The 23,790-nt window shown below is 53.0% G+C and overlaps 1 protein-coding gene across 8 annotated transcripts in view; it reads right to left on the reverse strand.

Moving 5' to 3' along the window:
* Window positions 1–23,790, reverse strand: part of ARHGEF2 (Rho/Rac guanine nucleotide exchange factor 2) — a 48,469-nt gene continuing 24,679 nt past the window's right edge. For 4 of the 8 annotated variants that reach the window (XM_010953914.3, XM_045515926.2, XM_045515928.2 and 1 more), the window contains 21 exons: window positions 15,287–15,431; window positions 12,999–13,066; window positions 12,589–12,652; window positions 11,787–11,916; window positions 11,459–11,568; window positions 11,153–11,299; window positions 10,401–10,651; window positions 10,069–10,194; window positions 9,578–9,695; window positions 9,138–9,386; window positions 7,444–7,520; window positions 6,846–7,015; window positions 5,347–5,414; window positions 4,217–4,417; window positions 3,718–3,837; window positions 3,516–3,583; window positions 3,338–3,373; window positions 3,087–3,137; window positions 2,443–2,880; window positions 2,006–2,189; window positions 1–1,411 (listed from right to left, as the gene is read on the reverse strand). In XM_010953914.3, coding sequence (XP_010952216.2) covers window positions 1,338–1,411; window positions 2,006–2,189; window positions 2,443–2,880; window positions 3,087–3,137; window positions 3,338–3,373; window positions 3,516–3,583; window positions 3,718–3,837; window positions 4,217–4,417; window positions 5,347–5,414; window positions 6,846–7,015; window positions 7,444–7,520; window positions 9,138–9,386; window positions 9,578–9,695; window positions 10,069–10,194; window positions 10,401–10,651; window positions 11,153–11,299; window positions 11,459–11,568; window positions 11,787–11,916; window positions 12,589–12,652; window positions 12,999–13,066; window positions 15,287–15,431 — 2,895 coding nt within the window. In that variant the 3' untranslated portion in view covers window positions 1–1,337. Of the gene's footprint in view, window positions 1,412–2,005; window positions 2,190–2,442; window positions 2,881–3,086; window positions 3,187–3,337; window positions 3,374–3,515; window positions 3,584–3,717; window positions 3,838–4,216; window positions 4,418–5,346; window positions 5,415–6,845; window positions 7,016–7,443; window positions 7,521–9,137; window positions 9,387–9,577; window positions 9,696–10,068; window positions 10,195–10,400; window positions 10,652–11,152; window positions 11,300–11,458; window positions 11,569–11,786; window positions 11,917–12,588; window positions 12,653–12,998; window positions 13,067–15,286; window positions 15,432–16,261; window positions 17,907–23,176; window positions 23,332–23,498; window positions 23,656–23,790 lie in introns of those variants that run through there. The other 4 variants (XM_074349562.1, XM_010953911.3, XM_010953912.3 and 1 more) reach the window with 4 other exon arrangements.

A 23,790-nucleotide genomic window follows, 5' to 3' on the forward strand; every position in this document is an offset into this window, starting at 1 on the left:
TGAGATGAAAATAAGGTCTTTAATACCGGAACCCCTAACAGCCACTGAACCTAGGTGCCCCTTCATTTTTATCCTTGTATTTGTGAATGTCAAAAGATGACAACAACAAAAAAGGTTGGCAGCAGTTTCTTTTGTTAGTGCCCCATCTGCAAGGAGGCAGTCGCCCTTCCTGGGAAAGGAAGAAGTTCCTTTCGGAGGGTCACTGCCTGGCTCTCCCCTTCACCAGCACCCTCAGAACTGGCAGACATTAACAAACAGCACTTCCTGGGGTTCCAGGTCTTTAATTTTCCCTGCTTTATCTTTTTTTTTTTTAAACAATCAAATTGGCAAAAACTGGCTGGGGCTAGCGGGCACTAGGGGGGCCATTGAAAAAATCCCCAAAATTTATGCTGAGGTTTCAGGTCATGGTTGCTGGGGTGGGGGATGAGGTCAGGGTTCGTAGAGATTTCCCAACTCACCCTAGAACTTTTTTTCCAAATGGCTGGGGAAGAGGTCAGAATAGGTCCCCTATCACTACAGGTGAGGGGAGAAGTCATTGCTTCCCCCATCCCTTGAGTTCTTCAGAGATGTAGAGATAGAAGGCTGCGATTTCTAATTGCCACAATCTTCTCTTAAAAATATAAAACACGTGCAGTTGGCTTTGGTACAAAAAAGAAAACAACAGCAAAAAAACATTCTGGTCCCTGTGAGTTTTTCCCCCTCAACCCCCAACAAACCATTATGGCCACCTCAACCTCTACTCCATCAACTCTAGGAAGCCAGGTTATCTCCCTGGGGTTTCCATGGAAGATGGAGAGAAGGGAGAAGAGCAGAAAGAGGTTGAGGGGAGAGGGAGAGGGACATGGCCCTGACCACAGCCCTTCCTGAAGGGGCAGTAGGGTCCTATGGCTGCAGCCTCTCCTCAAAGACAGGTGTTGCTGGGGAGAGGCATCAGGGCTAGAACCCAGCAGCTGCATGGTTAAGCCTGAAGAAACCCCAGTAGTGTTAAAGGACAAGGCCCCCGATCCCTATGGCTTGGTTCCCATGTCCCTGGTCCTTTAAATCTCCCCTCTCCCTCCATAACTAATAAACAATAAATAAATAAATTTTCCTAAAGTAGAGGGAGGAAGGCATGAAAAATTGGCATCTGTGGTGTAGCTTCTGGATGCCACCAGGGGGCACTGTGGCCTAATTCCCCCAGCTCCCTAAGCTCCAGTATCCAAGGATTCCAAGAGCTGGCAAGAACGATCAGCAGTTCTTTCAAATGTTCCCTTGTCACTGGCAGATTGGAGTCCCCAAGGTTTGCCTCCCTCAGCAATGTTCTTCAAGGGGACACAGGGTAGGGGGGAGGGGCCCCCTTAGCTCTCTGGAGCTACAGGCTCCCCGTCGCGGCTCTCAGTCTCTTCCGGGATGTCCTGCATTCTGGTGAAGTCTGAAGGAGGACAGGGCAAAGTTAGTGAGTGAGCAGAGGCTCCTGTGAGAAACTGGACCCCTACACTGCTGCCTCCCCGACTATGGGCTGGGGAGCTCAGGGAGCTGTGAGGGACAGTAGAGGTGTGTAATCCCTGGGGGAGGCAAAAACTTCCATCAACAAAGTAATGTATCCACACCTAGGTACTTTGTATACTTTGTTAAGCATGTGGAGACACAATACGATCAATAAAATTCAGAATATTAAAATATACATATATATATAAAGTCACTAGCTTTTGGTTATTTTGTATCTCCCGAATCAACTATAAGAACTTGGAGGTCTTTGAAATTTTTTTGTTTAAAAATGTATTTCTACTTGAAAAGGTTGGAAGTCACAGACATTGATTGGAAGAAAGGCCCCTACATTCTTTGCTTCTTAGAGTTCCATCACCCATTTACCAGCAGACAAAAGTTACTGTACACCTGGGTGGTTAGTTAGGGGCCATCCTACATGTTCCTGTGCTCTACAATGCAGGCTCTATTTGGAAACCAAAGCCCAAGGGTCTGTACCCAGGTTGCACCCCACTTTTCCACATCTCCACCAGGGTCTCACCTCGTGGACTATGGGGCGGAGATAGACGGCTGCTACCTTCCTCCTCACTGCCGGTGTCGGGGTCACTGCTATCTTGCAGCCGCTCCTCCGGGCTTCCCAGCTCCTGCCTGTCTCGATCCTCAAAGGGTCGATGGATGGAGCGAATAGTCACAGGCAAATCCAGGCGGTCGTGGCCTCGGCTGGGCTATGGACGGCAGGCAGGAAAAGCAGGTGGCCAGGGAATGAGCGGTGGGAATACTCCGTCCTCTCAGTACATCTACCTCTGACTGCCCTCTTTCTGCACCCATCTCAATTTTTCAGCCCTCTGATCAATCTATTCCAATATCCTTCAAGTCTGATTACTGATTTCATTTGGGTTCAAATCTCCAATTCCTTGCAGGTTCTCTCATGGACACTATGTCCGCCCCAGGTCAGTTCACTACGCCAAGCTTCCTTACCTGTGGGGGCGTGAAACTCAAGTACAGGGCATCGCCTGCAGGGAGGCTGCGACGTCGAGGATCTAGAGGCCTGCGGGCCCAGGGTGCCTCAGCCGGGAGTGGTTCTGTGTGGCCCAAGGCGGCCAGCTGCCTGCGAGCCTCTTCAGCCTCCCGCTCCAGCAGAGCTCGGGCCTGCTCGCTCTCCCGGAGCCGGGCTTCCAGGCTGCCGGCCTCAGTTGCCCGCTCTTCGCCAAGCCGCCGGCAGCGCCGCAGCTCCTCCTGCAACAGCGCGTGTTGCCGCTGCAGCAACGCCAGTTCCGTAGCTTGCTTTTCAGGAGCCACAGCTCCGGCTCTGCCAGCCTCCCCATCCCGGGAGTTGGCTCGGGTCAGCTTCTCCCGCCGCTCAGGGCCCTCCGGGAACCGGGCTTCCATCAAAGTGTCCTGCTGGGCCACAGCCGCCTGGAATGGAGTCAGACAGATGGGTGTATCTGAACCCCATGTTTCTTCTACCCCTCATCCTCACTCCCCAGGGCCCAGGTCATGATCCTGGAGAGCTCAAATTGGAGGAAGGCTTTAAAAGGCCTGTTGGGATGTTCTGCTCCACCTAAATAAGCAGCTCTGGTCTGGCTCCCCCACTACCCCATTCTAGCTCTTGCCCCACTGACCTGTAGGCCATGTAGAAGTCCGTAGAGATTGACCAGTCGCTGCAACGCTTCCTGAGGACAGAGAGGGTGGGAACAGAGTCCAAGCTTCAGGATGGGAGAACTGTCCAGAAGTTGAATAAGTGTGGGTGTGGGGACAGTAAGATGCAGGTACTTTGAGGTGTAGACTCCCCTACACCACTCCAAACTGGGCTCTTATTTCTCAGGTGGGAATCCCCCCTTCAGTCTCCTACACCATCAAGTTCCCATCTCACCTCCTGGGGAGATCTCAGCTGATTTCCATTTCGATCCTGCAGAAACAGGCAAGCATAGGGAATCAGCAGACACACAAGTCCCTGGTGCCTGTCCCTGACAGCTCTGCCTCAAAGATCTATAGGCCAGCCGTCCCTTTTCCACCCCGGAGCCAAGCCGTGACACCTCCTAAAAACCCACCTTCTGGCTGGAGTCCGAGTCGGCTCTGCAGAGCTCAATTGAGCCATTGAAGGTTCTGGCCTCACCATCTGTTAAGGGGGAGGAAAGGACAGGCTTAGCTCACTCACTTCCTCAGCGATCCGACACCACTTGGCCCCTGGTCTCACCCCATTCTCTTTAACCCCTCCCACCCACTACCTTGGTCCCCTGCCCTGGTACTCACTGGCAGTGACCCCAGGACTCGTGTTACCACCGCTGTCTGGTTCCACAGGCAGGGCTGGCTCCCGGGGTGTCAAGAGCAGCTCCGCTCCAGGCCCCACCAGTAGGTCTTTCAGGCCCTCCACTGAGGGGAGAGAGGAAGAGGTGAGGACAGGAGCAACGGAGGACCCTGCGGGGACTGGGAGGGAGTGCTATTCATCTAGGGGGATGCCCCCTACACACGCAGTGCTGTCTCACTGCCACCACCACATACAAGGCAAAGGTCATTAAAGGTGCCCGAGGGGCAGCACAAGGATGTGCAGGATGAGAGGTGTCTATCAGCAGCAAGGACCATGCCTCTTCCCCTGCCATTCCCAGCACCTGGCACAGAACGTGCACTCAAGGGAGTTATGGTCTGTGGGGCTGACATCCCCCTTGTCCGTGTGCATCCAGGTCTAGCCATATGTCCATATTCTGTGACAGTGAGTGGATGAGCCTGGGCTCTTCCCTAGAAGCTCCCTCACCCTCACGGATGGCATCCTGTAGCAGCCGCTCGCCACGAGGGGACTCGAGGGACTCAGAGCGGAAAAGGCCCCTGGGCAGGGTGGGCAGGGGCATCCCGCTGCCGCAATCCTCTTCCACTTGGAAATGGGTCATCTCGGCAAACAGCCCAACCTTCTCCTGCAGCAGCTCCACCAGTGCCCGGTCTTTCTGCTGCAGCTCCACTGTGGATGAGAAACAGGTGAGCACCTGTAGTGGAGGGGCAGCCCCAGGGGTTAGGAGCCAGGGCTGGGTAGAGTGGCAAGACTTAATTATGGTTTTTTGGCATTTATGAAAAAGAAAAGAAAAATTTTGGGGGGTGGGGTAGTAATACATGCAGTTTTGTTTTTAAAAACAAAAGTAAAACAATTTATGGCAGGGACTGCAGGCTGTCCACCAGTTTTCATTCTCCCCATCTTCCTTTAACTAGGAATGCATGCAAGTTTCACATGGCTGCCCGGTTAGACTATGTTTCCCAGACTGGCTTGCAGCTAGATATTGCCACATGACTGAATTATGGCCAATGGATGTGAGTGTCTTCCAGATCTGCCCTTAAAAGAGATGGGTATAAATTCTCCTTGTTCTTTACCACCCCCTTGCTGGCTGGGATGCAGATGTGACAGCAGGAGCTGAGGCAGTAATGAGGACATGGCGATAGATACAGGACATAGAGATGGGGAACCTTCACGTTGAAGATGGCAGAGCTGCACTACCACCCTGCACTTCCCACTTCTGGACTGTTACGTGGAGACAAACAGTCTACTTCGTGTAACCAACTGATTTCTGTTGATCTTTTTGTAGAGTAGTTAAATCCTACCCTAACCAATATAAAGCCCTATAGTAAAAAAGTAAGTTTCTGTCTTAACCCTGTTATTCCCAGTTCCCCTTCCCAGAGACAGCCACAGTAATAATACCTTTCCCCATTACTTTCACACCAATGGCAGCATACACTTCACAGTGTTTTAAACCTTGCTCTTTTCACTAAACAATAAATTTTGGTCGTGGACCTACATCAGTCCTCATAAAACCATCTCACTTTTTACAGCAGTTTCATAGTATTCCACTGGGCAGATGTATCATAAATTACTTAAACCGGCTCTGTGAGTGGACTTACTCTTCATACGCCGCAGGTAAGCCTCATTCTCTGTCTCAATCAGGGGGAAGTCCTCCCTGGATGGGCATCTGGAGGGATAACAGGTAGGGTGGGATTAGGGGGAAGGAGCTAGCTTACAGACCAGGAATCAGCCTTCTCTCCTTCCCAAACGTGCTCTCTGCTTCCCTGGTAAGACATCAGCTCCATGCTCTGGTTTCATCAACTCTCCTTTTCTTAGCACTGATCATCTGCGTTTACTGGTGCTTACCTCTCCAGAGGTCACCTGGAGAGGCAGCACAGTGCAGAGGGATGACTACAGTTTTTGGCAACAAGCAAACTGGGCTCAAATCCTGGCTCCACCATTTACCAGGTGGTAACCTCTCTATTTCCTTATCTGAAAAATGGGGATAATATTTTCCTCATAGGTTTTTTGTTAGGATTAAATGACATAATGTACCAGTGCTTTGAACATGGAAGAAGCTCAACAGATCAATTATAATAAATAATACTAATTATAATTTTCACAACTACAAATATTAATATCATTAATTAAGAAGCCACTATGGATCTAAGGTCAATGAGAAAGGTATTTTGCCTTGTTTTGCTAGAATAGGTAATTTCATATTTTTGCATACATTTCTGAAAAATTTGTTCAAAAGTCAAAATTGTAGAATTTTTTAAAAGTTTATATATTACAAAGTGGAGAAGAATCCATTACCTGAAAGCTAAAAAGAAAAAAAGTATTATAAACATCCTAATTGAGTTGAGGAGGGATATAGCTCAGTGGTGGCGCACATGCTTAGCATTCAAGAAGTCCTGGGTTCAATCCCCAGTACTGCTATTATAAACAAACAAACAAACAAACAAACATAATTACCTGCCCTCCCCAAAAAATTTTTTAAAAAATCATTAAAAAAAATCCTAATTGAGTTTATTTTTGGGGCATAATCTTTGAGAAAACATTTTCAACATTTTACATCCACTTTACTTTTTTTCATCACAACAGACACACAGTTGAGTGCTTTAAATTTAACGTGTGTCCAGCAGAAGCCAAATATTTGCCACTTCAGCACACGAAATGATTTCCTTCTTGCCTCTTGTATGGAGTTTGAATCTTGCTCCTCTTATCACTAGTTATCAATGCTTTCATTATCCCCTTTTTCATTTATTTTTAGAAAATAAAGGTAAAATACAATACTATCCAAATAATGGCCGACTGCCTACAGACTAAGATGTTAATGCAGCTGAAATTGTGCTGCTGGCTGGCAGGTAAGCCACCAAATGACAGCTCAAAGTATTCCTTCGGCTTGTTAGCTCATGATGCATTTGGAAGGTGGTTGGGGTTATCACTGTATAAAATGTGACCTTACAGGAGAACATAGATGACCTTTCCTGCCTCCAGCCATCTTCTCTCCCCCCTGGCCTCTGCCTCTACCTCTGAACCCTGGGTTCTGTCCCCAGGGAGTGCTGTGGCCCAGAGCCCAAAGTTGCAGGTACCCTGAGGCCACACACACACTCACACGCGCACGCTCTGCTGAATGACGCGGATCCAGGTGCTCCGGTCATCCCGGGATGCCGTGTGGACCTCATACATCTCAGGGGGTGCCGCGCTGATCAGAAACATCCCTTTCTCCTGGTTGGCAATGTCCCGCACGATTAGATTCTGCAGTGATACCAACGAGGGCTTGTCCTGCCAGTCAGGGGAATGGAAAGATTAAGCCTGGAATCCTGACCCCTGGATATTTGAGTCTCCAGTCCTTCTGGAATATCCAAGGATTGAAGAGTCAGCCTAGAATACAAGTTAAGAGTCCAGGCTCTGGTGCCACCCAGAGAGGACTTATAAACACTTGTGACTCTTGACAATTTAATTTACTTTATGCTTTACTTTCCTCGTCCACAAAAAGAAAATAATAATGGGCCTTCCTCACAGCTGTAAAGTGCCTGCACACAGTAACAATACCCGTTAGCTATTCTTATTTCTCCTCCTTTATAGTAATAGTTACAGTAACAGCTGCTTCACTCTGGAGGATTCCAAAGTTCTTTCAGGCTGGGGTAGGAAAGCAAGAAGGGCCTGAAACACTTGTCTGTGCTGAGAAAGGAGGAGGAGGAAGGTCTCACCAGGGCAGGAAAGATGTACTTCTGGTCCTTCTCCTGGAGAAACACCAGCACATCTGTCATCAGCAGCATCAGCACATCTGGCAGGAGGATAAAGGCAGGAGAACAGTCAGCATTAGAGAGTCTGAGCAGCTGTTTCCTCTTTCTCAAGGACCGGGACTACCCATCAGGTTACAGCTACTGATTTCCCTCCTCCTGGCCTCTCTCCCTCTGGTTGCTTCCTCCACCTTTACAGACCTCCCACCTCCCTGATTCTTATAGCTCAGAAATGGGGTGGCAAGAATGCATATGCCTTTAGGTACTGTAGCTTCTTGGGCTAGAAGCGCCCATAAGCAGTCACCCAATGCCTTTGAAAAAAATCCTCTTTATCCAACTAATGCAGGTTTCTTAACCTGGGGTCTGCAGACCCCTAGGATGTCCACGGTTGGGCTTCAGGGACTCTGCAAACCCTCTGAGGCTGCATAAGCATTTTACATGTTGACATAATACACGTGTATTTTTCTGTGTGAAAAAGGTCCAGAATTTTTGTGAGAGTAAAAGGATTCCCAGAGCAGGAGGGTCTACCCTTTTTTAGTCTTTCAGTTCTATGTCAAACAATGAACTAACGTAAGACCTTTTTAGATATTTGGCCTAAGTGCCAGCACATTCCACTTCTCAGTTGTGCTCTGTAGGGAAGGGAACAGGGTTCCTTAACCATCTCTGCCACTGCTGAACAGTCCCAATCTCCTTCAGCCCCAGTGGCCCCTGCTTTCATTTTCCTTCTCTGACTGACCTTCCAGGCTCTCAGACCTTATGAGGTTCCTGCACTTTAAGAGTGAGGGGGAAACAAAGGTCAAGCCCATGGAAGTCGGATGTCATAGTCAGGAGAACACACACTCACCCTCTGCCCTTGAAGAGCTTACTAACTTGTGGGCACCCAGAAGGGGAGGGCTTTCGCTAAATGCTTCAGAAATAAAGCTCTCTAGCCTTGCTATTTTTAAACCCCCATGGTTTATATTCTTAGCTGCTGTGTGGGAGGGATGGGAAGGAGAGAAAGGGATGAAGGAAAATGGCTGGTGAGGCCTGCAATACTCAAGCCCATGGAGTGGGGATTTCATGACACAGGACAGAGATGCAGGCAGGCTCTGGCCTCAGGTCACACAGTTTACTTCTGTCCCTCATTCCTCACCCCCGAAGTTGAGGCCCACAACTCTCTTGCCTTGATTGAGGTAGGAAAGACTTGGCCAGTGCAGTCTGGGAAACTGTGCCCCACCCACAACAGGCCCCCTCTGCTCTCTTTTCCCCACCCGGCCCCCCTTCCCCGGGCTCCGCCCCTCCCATGGGCCTTCCCCAGCTGTGTTCCCAAAGCTCCTGCCCATTCCCCAGCCCTGGTGGCTGGGATTCAAGCTGGTAGAACCAACTACTCTGATCTTGTCCTCGGATTCTGGAATTTCTGTCTTCCTCATCAAAACTGGGAGCTTTCCGGGCACGCAAGGACCAAAGAAATGAATAAATACTGAAAAGGAACTCCTTGTACAGCCCATGAAAATTAAGTCCAGAATTCAGACTTCTGTTGCAACAGAGACCACATATTTTCTCTGCACTGGGTCTCACCCTGGGTATACGGCTGCATAAAGGGAGGTCCTGAGAGCCGGATGCTTCTCCCTCTCCATATCTGACCTCGGACTCTTGCCTGGCCTGCCAAACTGACCACTGACCTTTGAAGCGCCCAGTTGCTGTCTTCCAGAGCAGACACCCATCGTGGATGAGCTTGCGCCGTAGAAGCTCCTCTCGGCCAAAGGGACCCTTGCCAGGCACCGGGGTCTGGGCCCGAGGGTCCATGCGGTTGTAGATCTCCTGCAGGCGGGCCCCTTTCTCCAGCTCATGCACATCCTGATCCACATTGGACAGCAACTCCTTCACCAGCCCCAGTGCCATCGTCAGGTCCTGGCGTTCCTCCTCAATCCCTGGCGCCAGGGGTCGGTGTGAGGGAGGGATGACTCAGCCAGCTTCACGCCAGATCCAATTCCCACTGCTCTTGATTTCCACCTTCAGAGGCTGCCCAGGGTTCCATACCTGACCCTATTCCTCCCCTTGCTTATTTCTCACCACAGATAGCCCTCTCCCACCCTCCCTCCTCCCTGGGCCCTCCTCTTACCATGGGAATGCTGCAGGATCCGGTTGATGAGCACCGGGTACTTGGTGATGCGCTGAGTCACCAGCAGGATGCACTCCTGTACCCCATGCCGCTTCAGCACAGCTGAGCGGGTCACTTTCTGCAAAGGCACAGGTGGGGCTCAGGGCCAGAGTGGGGCCCGAGGGGAGGGCAACAGAAAGAACGCTGGACTTGGAGCCTAAGCCCTGGTGCTGGCCCTAGCTTGGCCGTTTACCTCACGCCAGTATAGTGGCTGAGTCTGGGAAGTGGGGATGAGGCCACAGGCTTACTGTGAGGACCAAAGCAGGGAAAGCACCTGCTCTACTGCTACGAGGGGTTGTTGACGGGATCCACAAGCAGATGGGTCCACACAAGGGCTGGCAAGCACCTGCCCTTCGTGTGGGTGTAGCATACAATGCTCCCCCACGAATGGGGGAGGCTGGGTTTGGGCACTAGGGAGGTTCTGAGGCTGGGTCCTGGAGAGGTCTGCTTACCCGGATGAACTGCTGGAAGCGTTTGTCTCGGGCGTACAGCTCCTTATAGAGCTTTAAGGCCTTGGTGTGGCGACTACAGAACTCTGAGTAGGTCTTACGCATCTGCTCTGCGCTGGGACCTGAGAACTAGAAGTCGGGGGAGCAAGGCTGGGTCAGCATTTCCCCCAAAGCCACACCTTATCCCCAATACCCTCTGGCCTCCCACCAAACAGGCTGGCTTCCTGGCTCTCCCGCTCTCCCTGCCCCCCACCCCTAGAGTCTGGAGACAAGAAATGCCCACTGTAGTCACACCTCCTCCCGTGAATGTTGCCCATGGTCCTGCCTTTTCTCACCTGGCTGATGAGCAGGTCACCCAAGCGATGGATGACGAAGTTCCGGGGGCTGCCGGGACACAGGGCCTGGCGCCGGCGTTCTAACAGCTGGCTGAGGAAGCGTGTGTGGATGTCAGTGAGCTCGTCCACGCAGGGGAACAGGCCCTGGACCACCCCTGGCTCCAGCTGCAGCTCTTCCAGCATCCCCGTGCGGAAGAGGCGGGTCATGATCTTCAGCGTCCGCACATGGTGCAGCTCTGTCTGGATTAGCTCTGCAGGGACAGTGGGATATCTGGCCTCTACTCTGGCTTGGACACAATTGGTGGAGCCTAGCCTGGGGACCTCAGGGCTCACTGTAGGTTTTTAAGATCCCTTCCAGGTTAACATTCTGCATTATTCTGATCTTAGATGATTTTCTAATCTTTTTTTTATCTTGATACCTTGCCATCTCAAGCTGTGAGCTGTTTTAGGGCAAGAACCATTTGTCCCCTACATGTCTAGATCTCCCATAGTCCCCAGTACAGTGTTGGGCATGGAACAGGCAGAGAGGAAAGCCTAAGAACTGACTGGAAGGAAGGGATAAAGATAGGGCCTTGGAGACCAACAGCCCCAAACGGTGGGGGCCTAGTGGCAACTTGTGGGATGCCAGGCAGGGTCTCGAAGGCCAACAGGATGAGAGAGAAGGGTCTTGAGAGGTGGGGGCTGGCAGAGGAAGGGCACAGAGAAACAGGACTGGTGACGGAAGGGAAGTCTAGGGGTGGTTCGTGGCTCACCGTAGATGACATCCTGCTGCTTCATCACCTCCTTTTTATGCTGCTGCAAGAAGCTGCTATCCACAGCAAGGCTCCAGGAATCAGCTGCAAAGTCCTTCTCATCCATCTCAAAGTCACTCATCAGCTCATTGTAGATCACCTCTGCACCTGGACATGAGTGGGGGAAACAACTCAGACCCCAATTCTCTCCTCTGGGTCCTGGGCCCTTCTCTAGATCCCTTCCCACCCTGCCTTTCCCAGGCCTGCCCAAACCTGCCCCTCACCCCAGGTCATCCAAGGTCTCGCCCGGGGCCCAGGCATAGTCACCTTCATCGATGAGGGACTCCACTGACAGGGTCCGGTTCCGCATGTTGAGGGAGTCTGTGGACTGGGAGAGGATCCGGCGCAGCCCCAGTGGAGACTCATCATTGAAGTGTCTGAGGGAAGGGGAGGCTGGCTGCATAACCTCCACTTGGGCAAGAGGTCCCTTCCCAGGTGGGGAACCAAGGCCAGGATCCCAGAGGCCATCCCTCCAAGTTCTCCTTACCTGTCTGTCTACCATTCTGAGCTCAGGGATGGGAAGGACCTCTCAGCCCCCCGTCTCCACTGCCACACTCTGCCTGCCTGGCTCTCCCTTCCCCAAGTAGAGGCTCACCCAGCAATGTTGGTGGTAGAAACACTCTTGGCTAAAGACAAGGAGGAGCGGCCGCGGCGGGAGCCAAGCAGAGACTGCCGGAAGCTGTCGGAGGGGTAGATGGCAGAGCTAGGCCGCTCCCGGGTGGTGGCTGTCAGGGGGATACCGAGCAGGCAAGCGTCAAACCTGGCGCCTTCCTGGGATTCAGGCCTCCCAGGCTTCTCGACTAAAAGTGAGGCCTCCCCTCCCACCCCACCTTTAGCCCAGGCCTAGTCAAAGAAAGATGGTAACAGTAATGATACCCATCCATTTGTGCAACACTTTTCATATTTACAAAGAGCTTTTCTTGTCTTATCTCCTCCCCACAAAAAGCCTATGAGCAAACTGCAGCTCAGAACGGTTAAGAGACTTGTATGGAGTGACTCAGCTGGTGGCTGAGCAGAGACTCAGACTCTGGTCTTCTTGACTAAGCACCATGCTCTTTCCGTTACACCAAAGCTGTCTGAATTGGCCCTTGACAGCTGCCGCCAACATTCCCAAATGCAGTGTAAATAACTGAATAATACAGGATGTAAAAAATAAAAATACAGGATGTGACCAGGCTCAGATGACCAGCCATCCCAAGCTTTCATCCCCATTTGACTTCTCCTGTCTTGCCCCAAAGCTCAAGAGTCTGAACCTGTCTTATGGTCCCATCATTAGCTTCAATCGAAAGGAGGAAGGCGCTGTGCCAAGGAACGACCTCATGGGGGCAGCAGAGCCCATGGGCTGAGAGGTCTAGGGTCCAGGGTCCTATGGGGGCTCCTGCACCCTCACTACTCACTCTTACTGCGAAGTGAAACAGACTGCAAGGCAGTGTTGTTCTTCAGCAGGGCGGCTTTCTGTTGCTGTGAGACAGAGAGCAAGAGAGAGAAAGACACCAAGAACAGCTGTCATCCGAGGGTCACCCCCACGGGCACGGGGCAGGAGCTGGGTGGCTGGCTCGACCTCGGGAGAAAGCTGGCATGATGGCTATGGGCATCAGGGTGGCCGACCCTGTGCTGAGGGGATGTGTCTACAGCAAGAGGCTGGCCCCCCTCTGGTGGGGCCTGAGGCCTAGGGTGGAGGGTCTGGGCTGCCCCCCCATGAGGAGAGGGGTTGAGAACACAGGGTAAGGAATGAATGGAAAAGGCATGAGGGTACCGCACACTCACTACCCTCTCCCCCAGCCCTCTGCCCTCCCTGCCATCTCACCTTCTGCTTGACCTTGGTACAGTTGGCGAGGGTGTCTTTACAGCGGTTGTGGATAGTCACATTGCAGGCTGGGAGGGTGGGGTAGAGAGGGTGAAGGGAGGGCCGGGTGGTACAGAAGGGGACACACCCTCATGCAGACACCCATCTCCCCCTGGCCAAATGGTCTCAGAGACTCTCCCCCTTCCCAGAGTCCTCGGCCATCACCGCACCCCAGCCCCTCTCCTCCCACCGCCCTCTTCCTGCAAGCAGGAAATGGAGAGAGAGGGTAGAGGTGTGGACCACGATTAAGCCACCAGGAGGGGTGAGCAATCCCGACTCAGAGATGACCTGCGAGAGGGACTAGAGGGAAGAAGGGGTTACTGGCTGCCAGAAATGAGCTCAAGAAGCAGAAAGGTGGTTGAGAATGACAGATGGCAGAGAGGACGCCCACAGAACAGAAGATGGCACAGGAGCAGCTGGGATGGGGGCTAGGGGCCGAGAGGGGAAAATGAACAACCCCTGGGCAATCAGTAAATGTTCCACATTTACTTGATCCTAACAACTCTTTGAGGTAGATCCAATGATCCTCATTTTACAGATGAGGAACCTGTCTCCTGGAGAGATTCAGCCATCTGCCAGAGGTCATACAGCTAGTGGTAGAGCTGGGCTTTAAACTCAGGAGTGTCTGAATCCAAAAGCTCTGCTCCTCCCGTTGACCCACATGTATGCCCGTGAACTCTGACTAGGCCTACGCAGTTTAAAGGCTGATGGATCCAGTGGTAGAGCATGGACAGGTCATGCTCTGCCCCTGCCCACCACGCCCGCCCGCCTTCTGCACTGCCCAGCTCTGCTTGCTAGGACTCCAGTCTCCCTTCCGGGCCCAGGGAGTCCTGTTCCCGAAGTAAGGCAAACCCACAGCTCCCACACTCCATCTGCTTCTCCCTCATCCCCCACCCCACCTTGCCATGGGGTAGGAGAGAAGAGGAGAGGGAAGGAGGAGCAACCAAGCCTAGGCACTGGGACTACTGGCTGTCCCTTTCCCCAACATGCCCTCAGCCCTTGGCCCTCTCCAGCTTCCCTTCCCCCGTCCAACAACACCGGAAACTCTGCTAACTCCTTCAGACAATACCCAGCACCATGCTTACTTCCACAAATACAAGGCGAGCAGGGTGGGGCAGGGGGCAGACAGAAGTGGGGGCTGGGACTGCACCTACCCCCCTGGAGCTCCCTTCTCCTACCCCCAGCACCCAGAGTCTCTGGATGGAACCTCCGCTTTCCACCTGCTCTCAAAATAGCATTTGCTGCCCGCCTCCCTGGTTCCCCTGGCAACAAGCTTCCAGATTGGGAATTCTGGCAGGTCTCTAGAGGGATCTAGATTGGGGTTCCCTCCTCATCCTCATCACTCTAAGTTGAGCAGTGAGGACGTAGGGAGGCCTCGCTGGTTCTTTCTGGGGGTTCCTTCCCCAAGTTCCATAGAGATTTAGAAGCTAGATTTAGATTTTGTCCCTCTATTCAGCAGCAGGTCACAATACCTCCAGTTCTGCTCTAATCAGAAGCAGCTCTTTGGCATAAATCTGGGGGTGGGGGTGGGTGGGTGGACAGGCAGGAGCCCTCTGCATAGTCCTCTTGGGGAAAGGAGAATTCCTTGCTTGTACTTACTAAATACAGGGCTACCCTTAGATGTGGGTGAAGGTCAGGAGTTCTAAGCCCTATTCCCCCAACACATTGCTGCCATATTCTCTCCTTCTCACTGTGTATTAGTCAGACTAGGAATTTGAGAAGGGGCTCCTAATCCCTAATCCTCTGCTTCAAACTGCAGAGATTTCGAGACTTCAGGCTCTACCTAGTCAACAGAAAGGGAGGGGACGAGGAGACCCTAAAGTCCTGACCATTCAGTTCTGCCCGGGAAGATCGGCAGAACAGCTGCAAGGCCCGCAGCTTCCCATGCAATGCCCCATCCACCCCCTCCCATGCACACAACATTCCATTCTCCAATCAGTTCTCCTAACCCTCAGCAGCTGTTCGGGGAGCTGGGGGATACCCAGAGGACGACAGCTGCAAAGGGAGTCACCCCAGCCACCCCTGCCCTCCCTTGCCAGCTTATGCCACATTCCCACTGCCACCACCCCTAGACGTGAGAAAAGGGAAAGAGGGATCAAGCATCTGGCCCTGGCATTTGGGCTCTTCCGGGGCTCAGAGAGGAGAGTGATCCTTATAGATCAGATCCAGGGCAAAAAGGACAGATAGCAAGATTAGGGTCAGTGGGCACTGAATCAGACTGACAGATATTCAGGGTCCAAACAACTTACTTGGGCAGATGAGGGCTTCCTTGGCTGTGATGCTCTTGTTACAGGCATAGCACATGGTCATGCCCGAAACGGAGATGGTGGTGAAGAGGTGCCCATTGGTATAGCGGGCATCCTTGGCTTCCTTCATCTTCTCCTTTTCCCGGGTCTGTGGAAGAGATGAGAGAGACAGGAAGTGAGGCTGGAGGATGCCAGGGTGCCTGAGGAGTCCAGAGAGAAAGATGAGGGAGCAATGCCTGCCTGGCACTGCCAGAAAGACACCACTTCCTGAAGCAGAGCCTGCCTTGCACAGCTGTCTGGGAGTGACCAGGCCAGCTCCGAGGGCCAAGCTGGCCCCTGACCTACCTGGCCCCTGCGGCTGGGCTGCCTCCGGTTGCCGCTCATCTCTGTAGCTCTAACCTCCGTGGCTCTAGACCTCAGCGTCCTCACCCCACCTCCCTGCCCTAGCTCTGCTCGCCCCCGAGCTGCTGTACTCTCTTCTCTGTGCCGGGGGAAGATGCGCAGAGAGGAGGGAAGAGCAGGCGAAGCAGAAGGTGCCAGCTCACCAGCGCTTTCAAATCTATGGGAGTTAGCTCTTCTTATAACCATGACAACCGGTGTTGGAGCCGCTGTCTCTGTGGCAGTGGCAGTCACAGTGGGGGGGCAGGAGATCCCCTTATTAGATTGGCTGAAGGGGGCAGAATGCCTCCACTGCCACCTCCAATCCAGAGGTCAGGATCCTAAACCTCTAACTCTTCCACATCCACTCAGCCAAGGTCCACAGAGCCTCTCTGTGGGAGGCAGCATGTCCCCTGCTAACCTCAAGGTAGGAGGAACCTAGTTTTGGTCTCAGGTCACTCGTCCTCTCTGAGATCTTTAAGGAAGGAAACTCAGCCATCATTGATCTCATTCCTGGCAGGAAGTCTCTCCTGCAGTCTAACTTTTATTCCTCCCATACTACCTTCCAAAACCTAGGATATCGCCCTTATTCCTCCTCACCCAATTAGTCTAGGAAGTCCTTGCTGGCATCTACCCTCCATCCTCTGGCTACAATGTCAGTTCTTGTCTCCGATGAGATGGTGTGCACTGTGGGCCCTTCTGCAGAACCTCGGAGGCTGGCATTTCCCATCAGCTCTCTCTTCTCCTTCTTCCCCCTGCTCTTGGCGGGTCAAGTCATTCTCCCTGACCTTTTTCATGTCCCTCCTCAAGTCCCTGAGTCTCCCTTGCAAAACCTGAGGAGGTGAGATGGGACATCATGCTTTCTACCTATTCCAGGACCTTCCTCAGTGGTCACCTCAGACCCCCGGATTTTCCCTCCATTCTTAAGATGACAGAGAACAGGAAGACAAGCTGACAAGACCACTCCCTCCAAGGTTTCCCTGCCTCTCAGAAACCAAAAAGCTGGATCCAGATGGCTGAGGCTGAGGGCATGAACCCTAAGTCAGAGGACACTGATTGGTGCCCAGGGACAGAGATTTAGAACCCAGAGAGTCCCCAGCCTGGACCTTGGGGCCTGGACCTGACTCTCAGCTGCAGCCATACTGGCAGTCAAGAGGTGGGGGAGGGGAAGAGATGCCTAGGGTAGAAAGAGGAAGTGTGGACCGGCTGAGTCAACAGCACAGGGGCCAGAGGGCACTGGGCTTCGGTGCCCTAGGCTCTGAGGGCTTCCTGGTGGCCCGAGATCCTTCTCTCTTCTGCCTCCCCTCAGAAGCTCCAGGTTTGTCTGATGATGAACAGAACCCAGGGGTCTTAATGTCATTCCCTACCTGATCACCCATTTTTCTTTTCTCCTCCCCTCCCATGCGCCTCCTCTTCCTATCTCATAGTCAACTTCTCACCTCCTGGTCTCCCTCCTTGACTCCATGGTCTCCCACTTCGGCCTTCCCTTTCTCACCCTTGCTTCCCCTTCCCGTCCCCTACCTAGGCCTTGTTAAGGAAGCTGACCCATGTCTAATTCTAGCCTCCCTTTTTCTATTCTGGTACCTATCTGGACCACTAGAAAATTCTCCCTTTGGTCTAACCCCCATCTGTCTTGCTCCAAATTATAGTTCTTTAGGAGATCAAATCTTCCTTTGAATAGCAATCTTATAGGACCTCAAAGTCCAGGTCCAAATATCTCTTCTCACTGCCCTATACTCTCCCTTCTCTCCTCCTCTCCTGCCCTCCCAGCCTTCTCCATGACACAAATAAAAGAGTTTGAGCACTTACTATGTTTGAATTAAAAGCAATTGTGGGGTGGTATATAGCTCAGTGGAGTGCATGCTTAGTATGTACAAGGTCCTGGGTTCAATTCCCAGTACCTCCACTGAAAAAAATTTTTTTAAATTTTAAAAATAATAAAATAAAGTAAGTTTTAAAATAATAATAATTAAAAAATAAAAGCAAGCAAACAAAAAAGTGAAAATCATATTAAAAAGAGCAACATGGGGAAGGACAAATTAGGGATATGGAATTAAGAGATACAAACTACTATGTATAAAACAGATAAGCAGCAAGGATATATTGTATAGTTCAGGGAATTATAGCCATTATTTTGTAATAACTTTAGTAGAGTATAGTCTGCAAAAATACTGAAACTAATGTAATACTGTTAAGAAAAGAGCAACATGTCTGAATGAGGGTCAACTCCAGATGGGGCAGTGCTGCAGATCTGCCCCAGTGCTGCTACAACTCCTCCTCCCCTCACCCGCCCTCTGCCCTCCACCCTCCGGCCTCCCCGGAGCACTCACCTGCGAGAGAGGGGGCAAAAGGGAGGCAGAGGACTGGGGTAGCCAGAGAACAGCGTCTCCAGTCGACCTTCCTCTCTCTGGCATCAATGTCTCACAGACAACCCAGCTACCTTGGGCCCAGCCTCCTCCACCTCCCAACACTCACCCTCTCTCCAAGTGACCGCCTCTCTAGGTGGGCCAGCAGCGGGCAGCAGCCGCAGCAGCACATCCCAACACAGACACTGCCCAGCAGCATGCGGCCCTGGCACTGCCTAGCGCTATTGTCCTGGAGGCAGCCTGTGCCCGCCCCAGGGCTCAGGCTGGTGAGGATGGAAGGACAGGGCCTGCTCTCCAGCGGTGCCTGCTCCCTAGATGGACTGAACAGGCTTGTCTGCTTCTTTGTCCTACTTTCCCAGGTATTCTTAAGGTCATCACATCAGCCTCCCAGCTACCGGCCTGCCCGCCAGCAGAACAGCCCTTCACCTCATCTGTCCACTAAGAAAAGAGCCCATTACTCCACAGTCACCAACACCCAGCCTAACACTCAGGGGCCCTTTCTGCTTTGGTCGGTCCTCTGCCGTCCAGTGTCCAGAGCCCTGCTTTCTCACAACCTTACAGAAAGTTTCTCTTGCTACACAGCCTTCAGCTCAGCCACTGCTACATCAAGGATGAAGTGAATAAAGCATGTGGAAGCACCTAGCACGGCGGCTGGTATACAACAGGCACTCAATACACGAGTGCTTTTCCTCCTTGGAAAGAAAGGAAAGGAAGGGGAAAAAAGGATGGAAAGATGGATGAACGAATGGTTGGACACCAAGACATGGGGTCCCTGCAGCACCCTCGCCCCTGCCCCCAGGATCCCTTCATTCCTTATCAGAGTTTCAGAGCCTTCAGTCTCCTCTCCTCTTATCTGGTCTTTTCTCCCTCCTCCCAGACCTTTCCTCCTTCTAATTTCTTTGAACTTAGGCACGGAGGGTTTCCTCGGAAGGTCAAAAGAAGGCCAACCCAAACCTTCCTTTCACCTTCATCCCAGATCTTGGTCATTTTGAAGAAAGACTAGGCGAATGGCAGTAGGCATTGAGGCTGGAGGCTCAAAGCTTCAAAGGCAGAAGCAGTTTCCCCTTTCTCCATACTTTGCTTCTCAGGCTGCGAGATGAGGAAAACAGTGCCGTACATGCAAAGATAAGGAGCGCCAAAGCCTGGACTTCAGCTTCCTGGGCTCCCCATCGGGCAGCAGAGGATGGCAGAGCCGATCCAGCAGTGAGAACCTCTCCAAGCAAAGTCTCAGCTTTCAGCTGTCCTTGTTCCTCCATCGGGTATTTCCAAACTAAGACCTCTGGGGAAGTCACATGGTGCTCAGAATGGCCTCGGCACCAGCTGCAAGGGGCAGCAGCCCCTTCCCCAAGGAGGTGCAGCCTCTGTCCAGGCCCTCTGTTAGGTGACCAGAAAGCCCCTGGAGGGTTCCACTGGGTTTTGAGTCATCTGTGGCTTAGATCCTGGACGGCAGGAGTTCAGAGAGTCACGTGGGATGGGCTACAGGGCAGGGAAATGAGCAGAGAGAGGGTCCCTGGCCATGGGACTGAGGAGAGGGCATGGGATGGTCTCAGCCAGGCTCTGCTTCCTTTATGAGCTTCCAGGGACAAGATAAAGGCAGGAGGCTGAGGAGAAGGCACCCAAACGGAAACACTAATGCCAAAGCCAGAAATGTAACACAAAAAGACATCGCTGAACACACAAAGGCACTTAATAAACACTTGCTTGATGAATGGAGATGAGACACCGGACAATGGGGGAGGGCCTGCTGGCGAAGCATAAGAGGGGTGCTAAGGGCCATAGGGAATAAAATTGGGCTAGACACCCTGAGACCTAGGCATCCTGGACCCCAGCCTGCCCCCTACCCGGCCACACCTGTCAGGTCAGGAAAGAGAGACAAGCACAGAGGGAGGGGGGAGTGATGCAAACAGACGGGCATTTGTGCAGGCGAACAATAGCTGTGCCAGGACTCCCTGCCCTCCTGGCACAGGGCAGGCCGGCTGAGTTGGGAGGGGGGCAGCGGCTGCGTGCAGCCCCTCCCCCCCTCCCCCAAGGAAACATAAACAAACCCAGAACGGTTCAGCCAGCTCCTCTCAGCCATTTCTCTTACCAGCTCCAGGAAGCCTGTCCAATCTGCTCACTCAAGCTCCTAGATGATACTTTAAACCAGAGACTGAAGCTAAGAATGGAACTACTTCCTCAGGTCCAGAGAGCAATGAGTCCCCTACTCTGGTGACCACCATTCAAAACAGTGACCCAGAGCATCTGGGGACAGACAGACAGACACAGACACACACACCCCAACACACAAGTCGTGTGCGCACATGAGATTCACTCCTTCAGATCTGTCTCCTCCTTGATTTCAAGGTCGAGGTTCCAGGGAAGCTAGAGTGACTGAGATGAGATCCCTCTTTAAACTCTCTGGTCAGCCCTGCAGGTCTTTCCCTAGGAGCCATCCAACCTCCCTGCAGTCGCTCAGTGACTTCCCTAAGCTTTCGGCTCCCTTCCCCCACCCCTGCTTCTCCCCTCCCCCTCAGCTCTTTCCCTAACCTCCATGACCCCTAGAATCTTTCCCTATGCCCCCAAAAACCTCAGTTTCCTGGGAGACCCCCAATTCCTCAACTTTTCTCCCAAAATGCCAGCGCTCTCTGCCCCCTTCTGGGCTCCCCCAGCCCTCCTCTCCGGCTCCATTCCTAGTCCTGCACACAAAGCCAGCCACCTCTCCACTTCTCAGAACAAAGAAATAGTCTCTCTCCTCTCTCCCCACTCCACCTGCCCATCTCACTCCAAAGCTAGGGTCCTCGAGATTCCAGGGGGACACCCCCGCAGCCTCCAGGGCCATCCTTGGACCTCTAGCCCCTGCTCCCTCCTAGGCAGGAAAGGACCCTTTGTTCCGAGAGACAAGACAGTTAGGGTTGTGGGGAGGAGGGAGTTAAGAACAGGGGGCAAAAGAGAAGGGGGACCTATGGGGTTTGGGACCTATGGAAGTAGGAAGTAGAGCAGAGAGAACGAGGGGGTGGAGGACTGCAGACAGCCTGGAAGAATAGAAATGGAGTGAAAAGAGAAAAGAGGCATGGAGAGGGGGAGCGGCACAGGCTCTGCACAGGCTCTACGGGGGTAAGAAGGAAAAAGGGGCAGGTTCGACTTAAATTCCTCCTTCTTCAAGGAGGTCCCAGGGAGGAAGGCAAGAAAGGAGGGGTGGTCAGGACTTAGCTTTGAACCATCCCCCTGTATAGGTAGCAGGGGAGACCATCTTCCTCAAATAATCTCAGCAGCCCCCCTCTACTTCCCACCACAGTATAAAAAGAAAGGAGACAGCTGGTGTGCTTGGGGGAAGGGGGGAGAGGGGATCCAGGGTTTGTTGGCTAAGAATCAACTCCCCCCTTCTATAACCACAGCTTTCCGGAGGTGGCCCTCCCCTTCCGACCAGCCCAAACTGACAACCACCCTCCTCCAGTGGCCTCTCTGCCCTCTCAGATCTACCCACTCAGCACCCCACATCGCCATCCTCAGTCAGATTCCCAACCCACCCCCCTAAACCACAGCCAGCCCTAGGATAGAAAAAGCCAAGCTTCTTGATTCCTTGTTCCCCCACTACCAAATAAAAATAAAAATAAAAATAGGCATGAGGACCCAGGTTTCTGGCTCCCCAGCTCCTCCCAATAATGGAAAAAGAACCCCAGTATCTACCCTCCCAGAACCCCTTTCCACAGCCCTTCTCCAGGTCTGCCCCCCACCGGTGCCCCCACGGCTTTCCTTTTTAGGGTGGAACCAAATTTCCGTGGTTTCAAAAAAACCTCTCCACCCCCCTTGGCTCTATTCCAGGGTCTCAGCTCAAACAGTTGAAAAATAAACAGACTTTCATAGCTGGGGCCTGGCCTGGCGCAGGGATGAGAAGAGCCTGTCTGCCACCCCACTGTTCCACCACACTTCAGCCTTCTCTCCTCTGCCCTCTGTTTGTCTTAGGCCCTACTCAAATCCCCAGTTGGCTTCCCTTTAGCAGACTCTTATCCCAACCCCCTAAGGAAAAGGTCCAGGATGGAACCTCTTCCAACTTAGCCTCGAGACAAATAGCCAAGCTAGGAGCTAGGAAGGAGGTGTGAAGAGGGTTTCCATCATCTGTGAGGGCTCCCAAAGGGTACTGCTCCCATGTCTGAAGATAGTGATGGTGATCAGCATAGGCTGGACACTGCGGCAGGACACTGGGGTTGGAGAGAGGCCAGAGATTTAACCTGCTATGGACTGGGTCTTGGCCTTTCTGATAGCGGGTACAGTGTGGATTGCAGCTGGGAGGTGCTGTCTGCATGTACCACCTTCCTCTCAGCTCTCATTTATTCATCTACAAGAGACAGCTTCATCATTTCCTGAGTGCTGAGGTGTGGGCCTGGGTACAAAGGCAGAAATAAAGGATACTTGGAAAGGAGTAGCCAAGAGGTCATGATGGGGATGGGGGGGGGGGCGAGGAAAATTATACATCCAGACTCTGAAATGGTAGGTGAATGGGTCCCAAGATGAAGAGATAAGAGAGCCGGGGGAGGGGGAGGAGGGACGAGGGCACAGTGCCAAGTGGGTCAGCCTAAGGGTTTCAGGTTGTTCAGGATGGGTGGACAAGGAGCTTGGAAGCAGGTGGGGCAGATAGGGATGGGGGATTCTGTGTGTTCCAGGAACAGGGGTGCTCAGGGCTCCTAAGGATGGAGGAAAGGATCCTAACTACACAAAGACCTCTGCTCCCTTCACCTAAGAGTGATGGCTTGGGGGGAAGTAAGCAGTCCCTAAGTCTCCTTCACCCGAGTCACCCGCCCACCAGAGGAGAGAACTGAATCACAGCTGGAAAGTCCATTTGCGAGGAGAGGAGGAGCTGACTTTTGTCTTGGAGGGGTGGTGGTGGTTGTGGTGGTGGGAGGAAGCCGGGAAACCACCCCCTCCCACCCTCTCCGCCGGATGGCGGGGACAAAGAGGGAAGGACCAAGCCAGCGACTGCGGGGTGAGGGGGACACCGAGAGCAACCCGGTGCGACTCAGGCAGAGGGGGTGCGGGAGAGCTTTCTCCGTCACCCCCTTAACACACACACACACACACACACACACACACACACACACACACACACCACACACACCACACACACACACACACACACACACACACCCCTCCCTCTCTCCGCTCCGTCCCTTACCCGAGCAACTTTCTTTTGCGCGGCCCAAAACACCCAGTCCCACAGGATCGGAAGCCACCAAATCCCAGGTCCACTCTCTCCCGGGATTCCAGCAGAAAATCGAAGCAGAGCTGGAGGCGCGGGTCTCATCTACTGCTCCCCCAGCCCCCTCCCCACTCACTCACAGTCCCCACCCACCCCGTCCCGCCGCTCTCCCAGCCAACGCTCCGCCCGATTTTGGCGCCCAGAAAGCAGGCGGAGAGAGCTGGGGGTGCGCTGCGGCTGCCAGGGTCGAAGAGCACCCAAAGGACCGCAGGCGGAGGACAGGGGGTTCAGAGCCCACCTTGCTGGCCAGCTCTTTGCTCCGGTCAATCCGCGCCCGCGTGAGGGATTCGATCCGAGACATAATCCGATGGGGGGGAGCCTGGGAGGACGAGGCGGGGACCCAAGCGTCCGGCTATTGTGGGGGGGAGGGGGGGTCCGCCCCGCAAGCGTTGGTCTCAGGGACAGGAAGTCTGACTCCCCTAGCCCGGCACCCAGCGCCAGTTCCTCAAACCCGAGTCTCCACCCCCGCCCGAGCTCAGGAAGGGGGGAGGCGGGGCGGAGGGAGGGCGGGGTGCCGGCGCGCCGGACGG

Source organism: Camelus bactrianus, chromosome 21 (genome assembly GCF_048773025.1).
Source record: "Camelus bactrianus isolate YW-2024 breed Bactrian camel chromosome 21, ASM4877302v1, whole genome shotgun sequence".
Taxonomy (NCBI): domain Eukaryota; kingdom Metazoa; phylum Chordata; class Mammalia; order Artiodactyla; family Camelidae; genus Camelus; species Camelus bactrianus.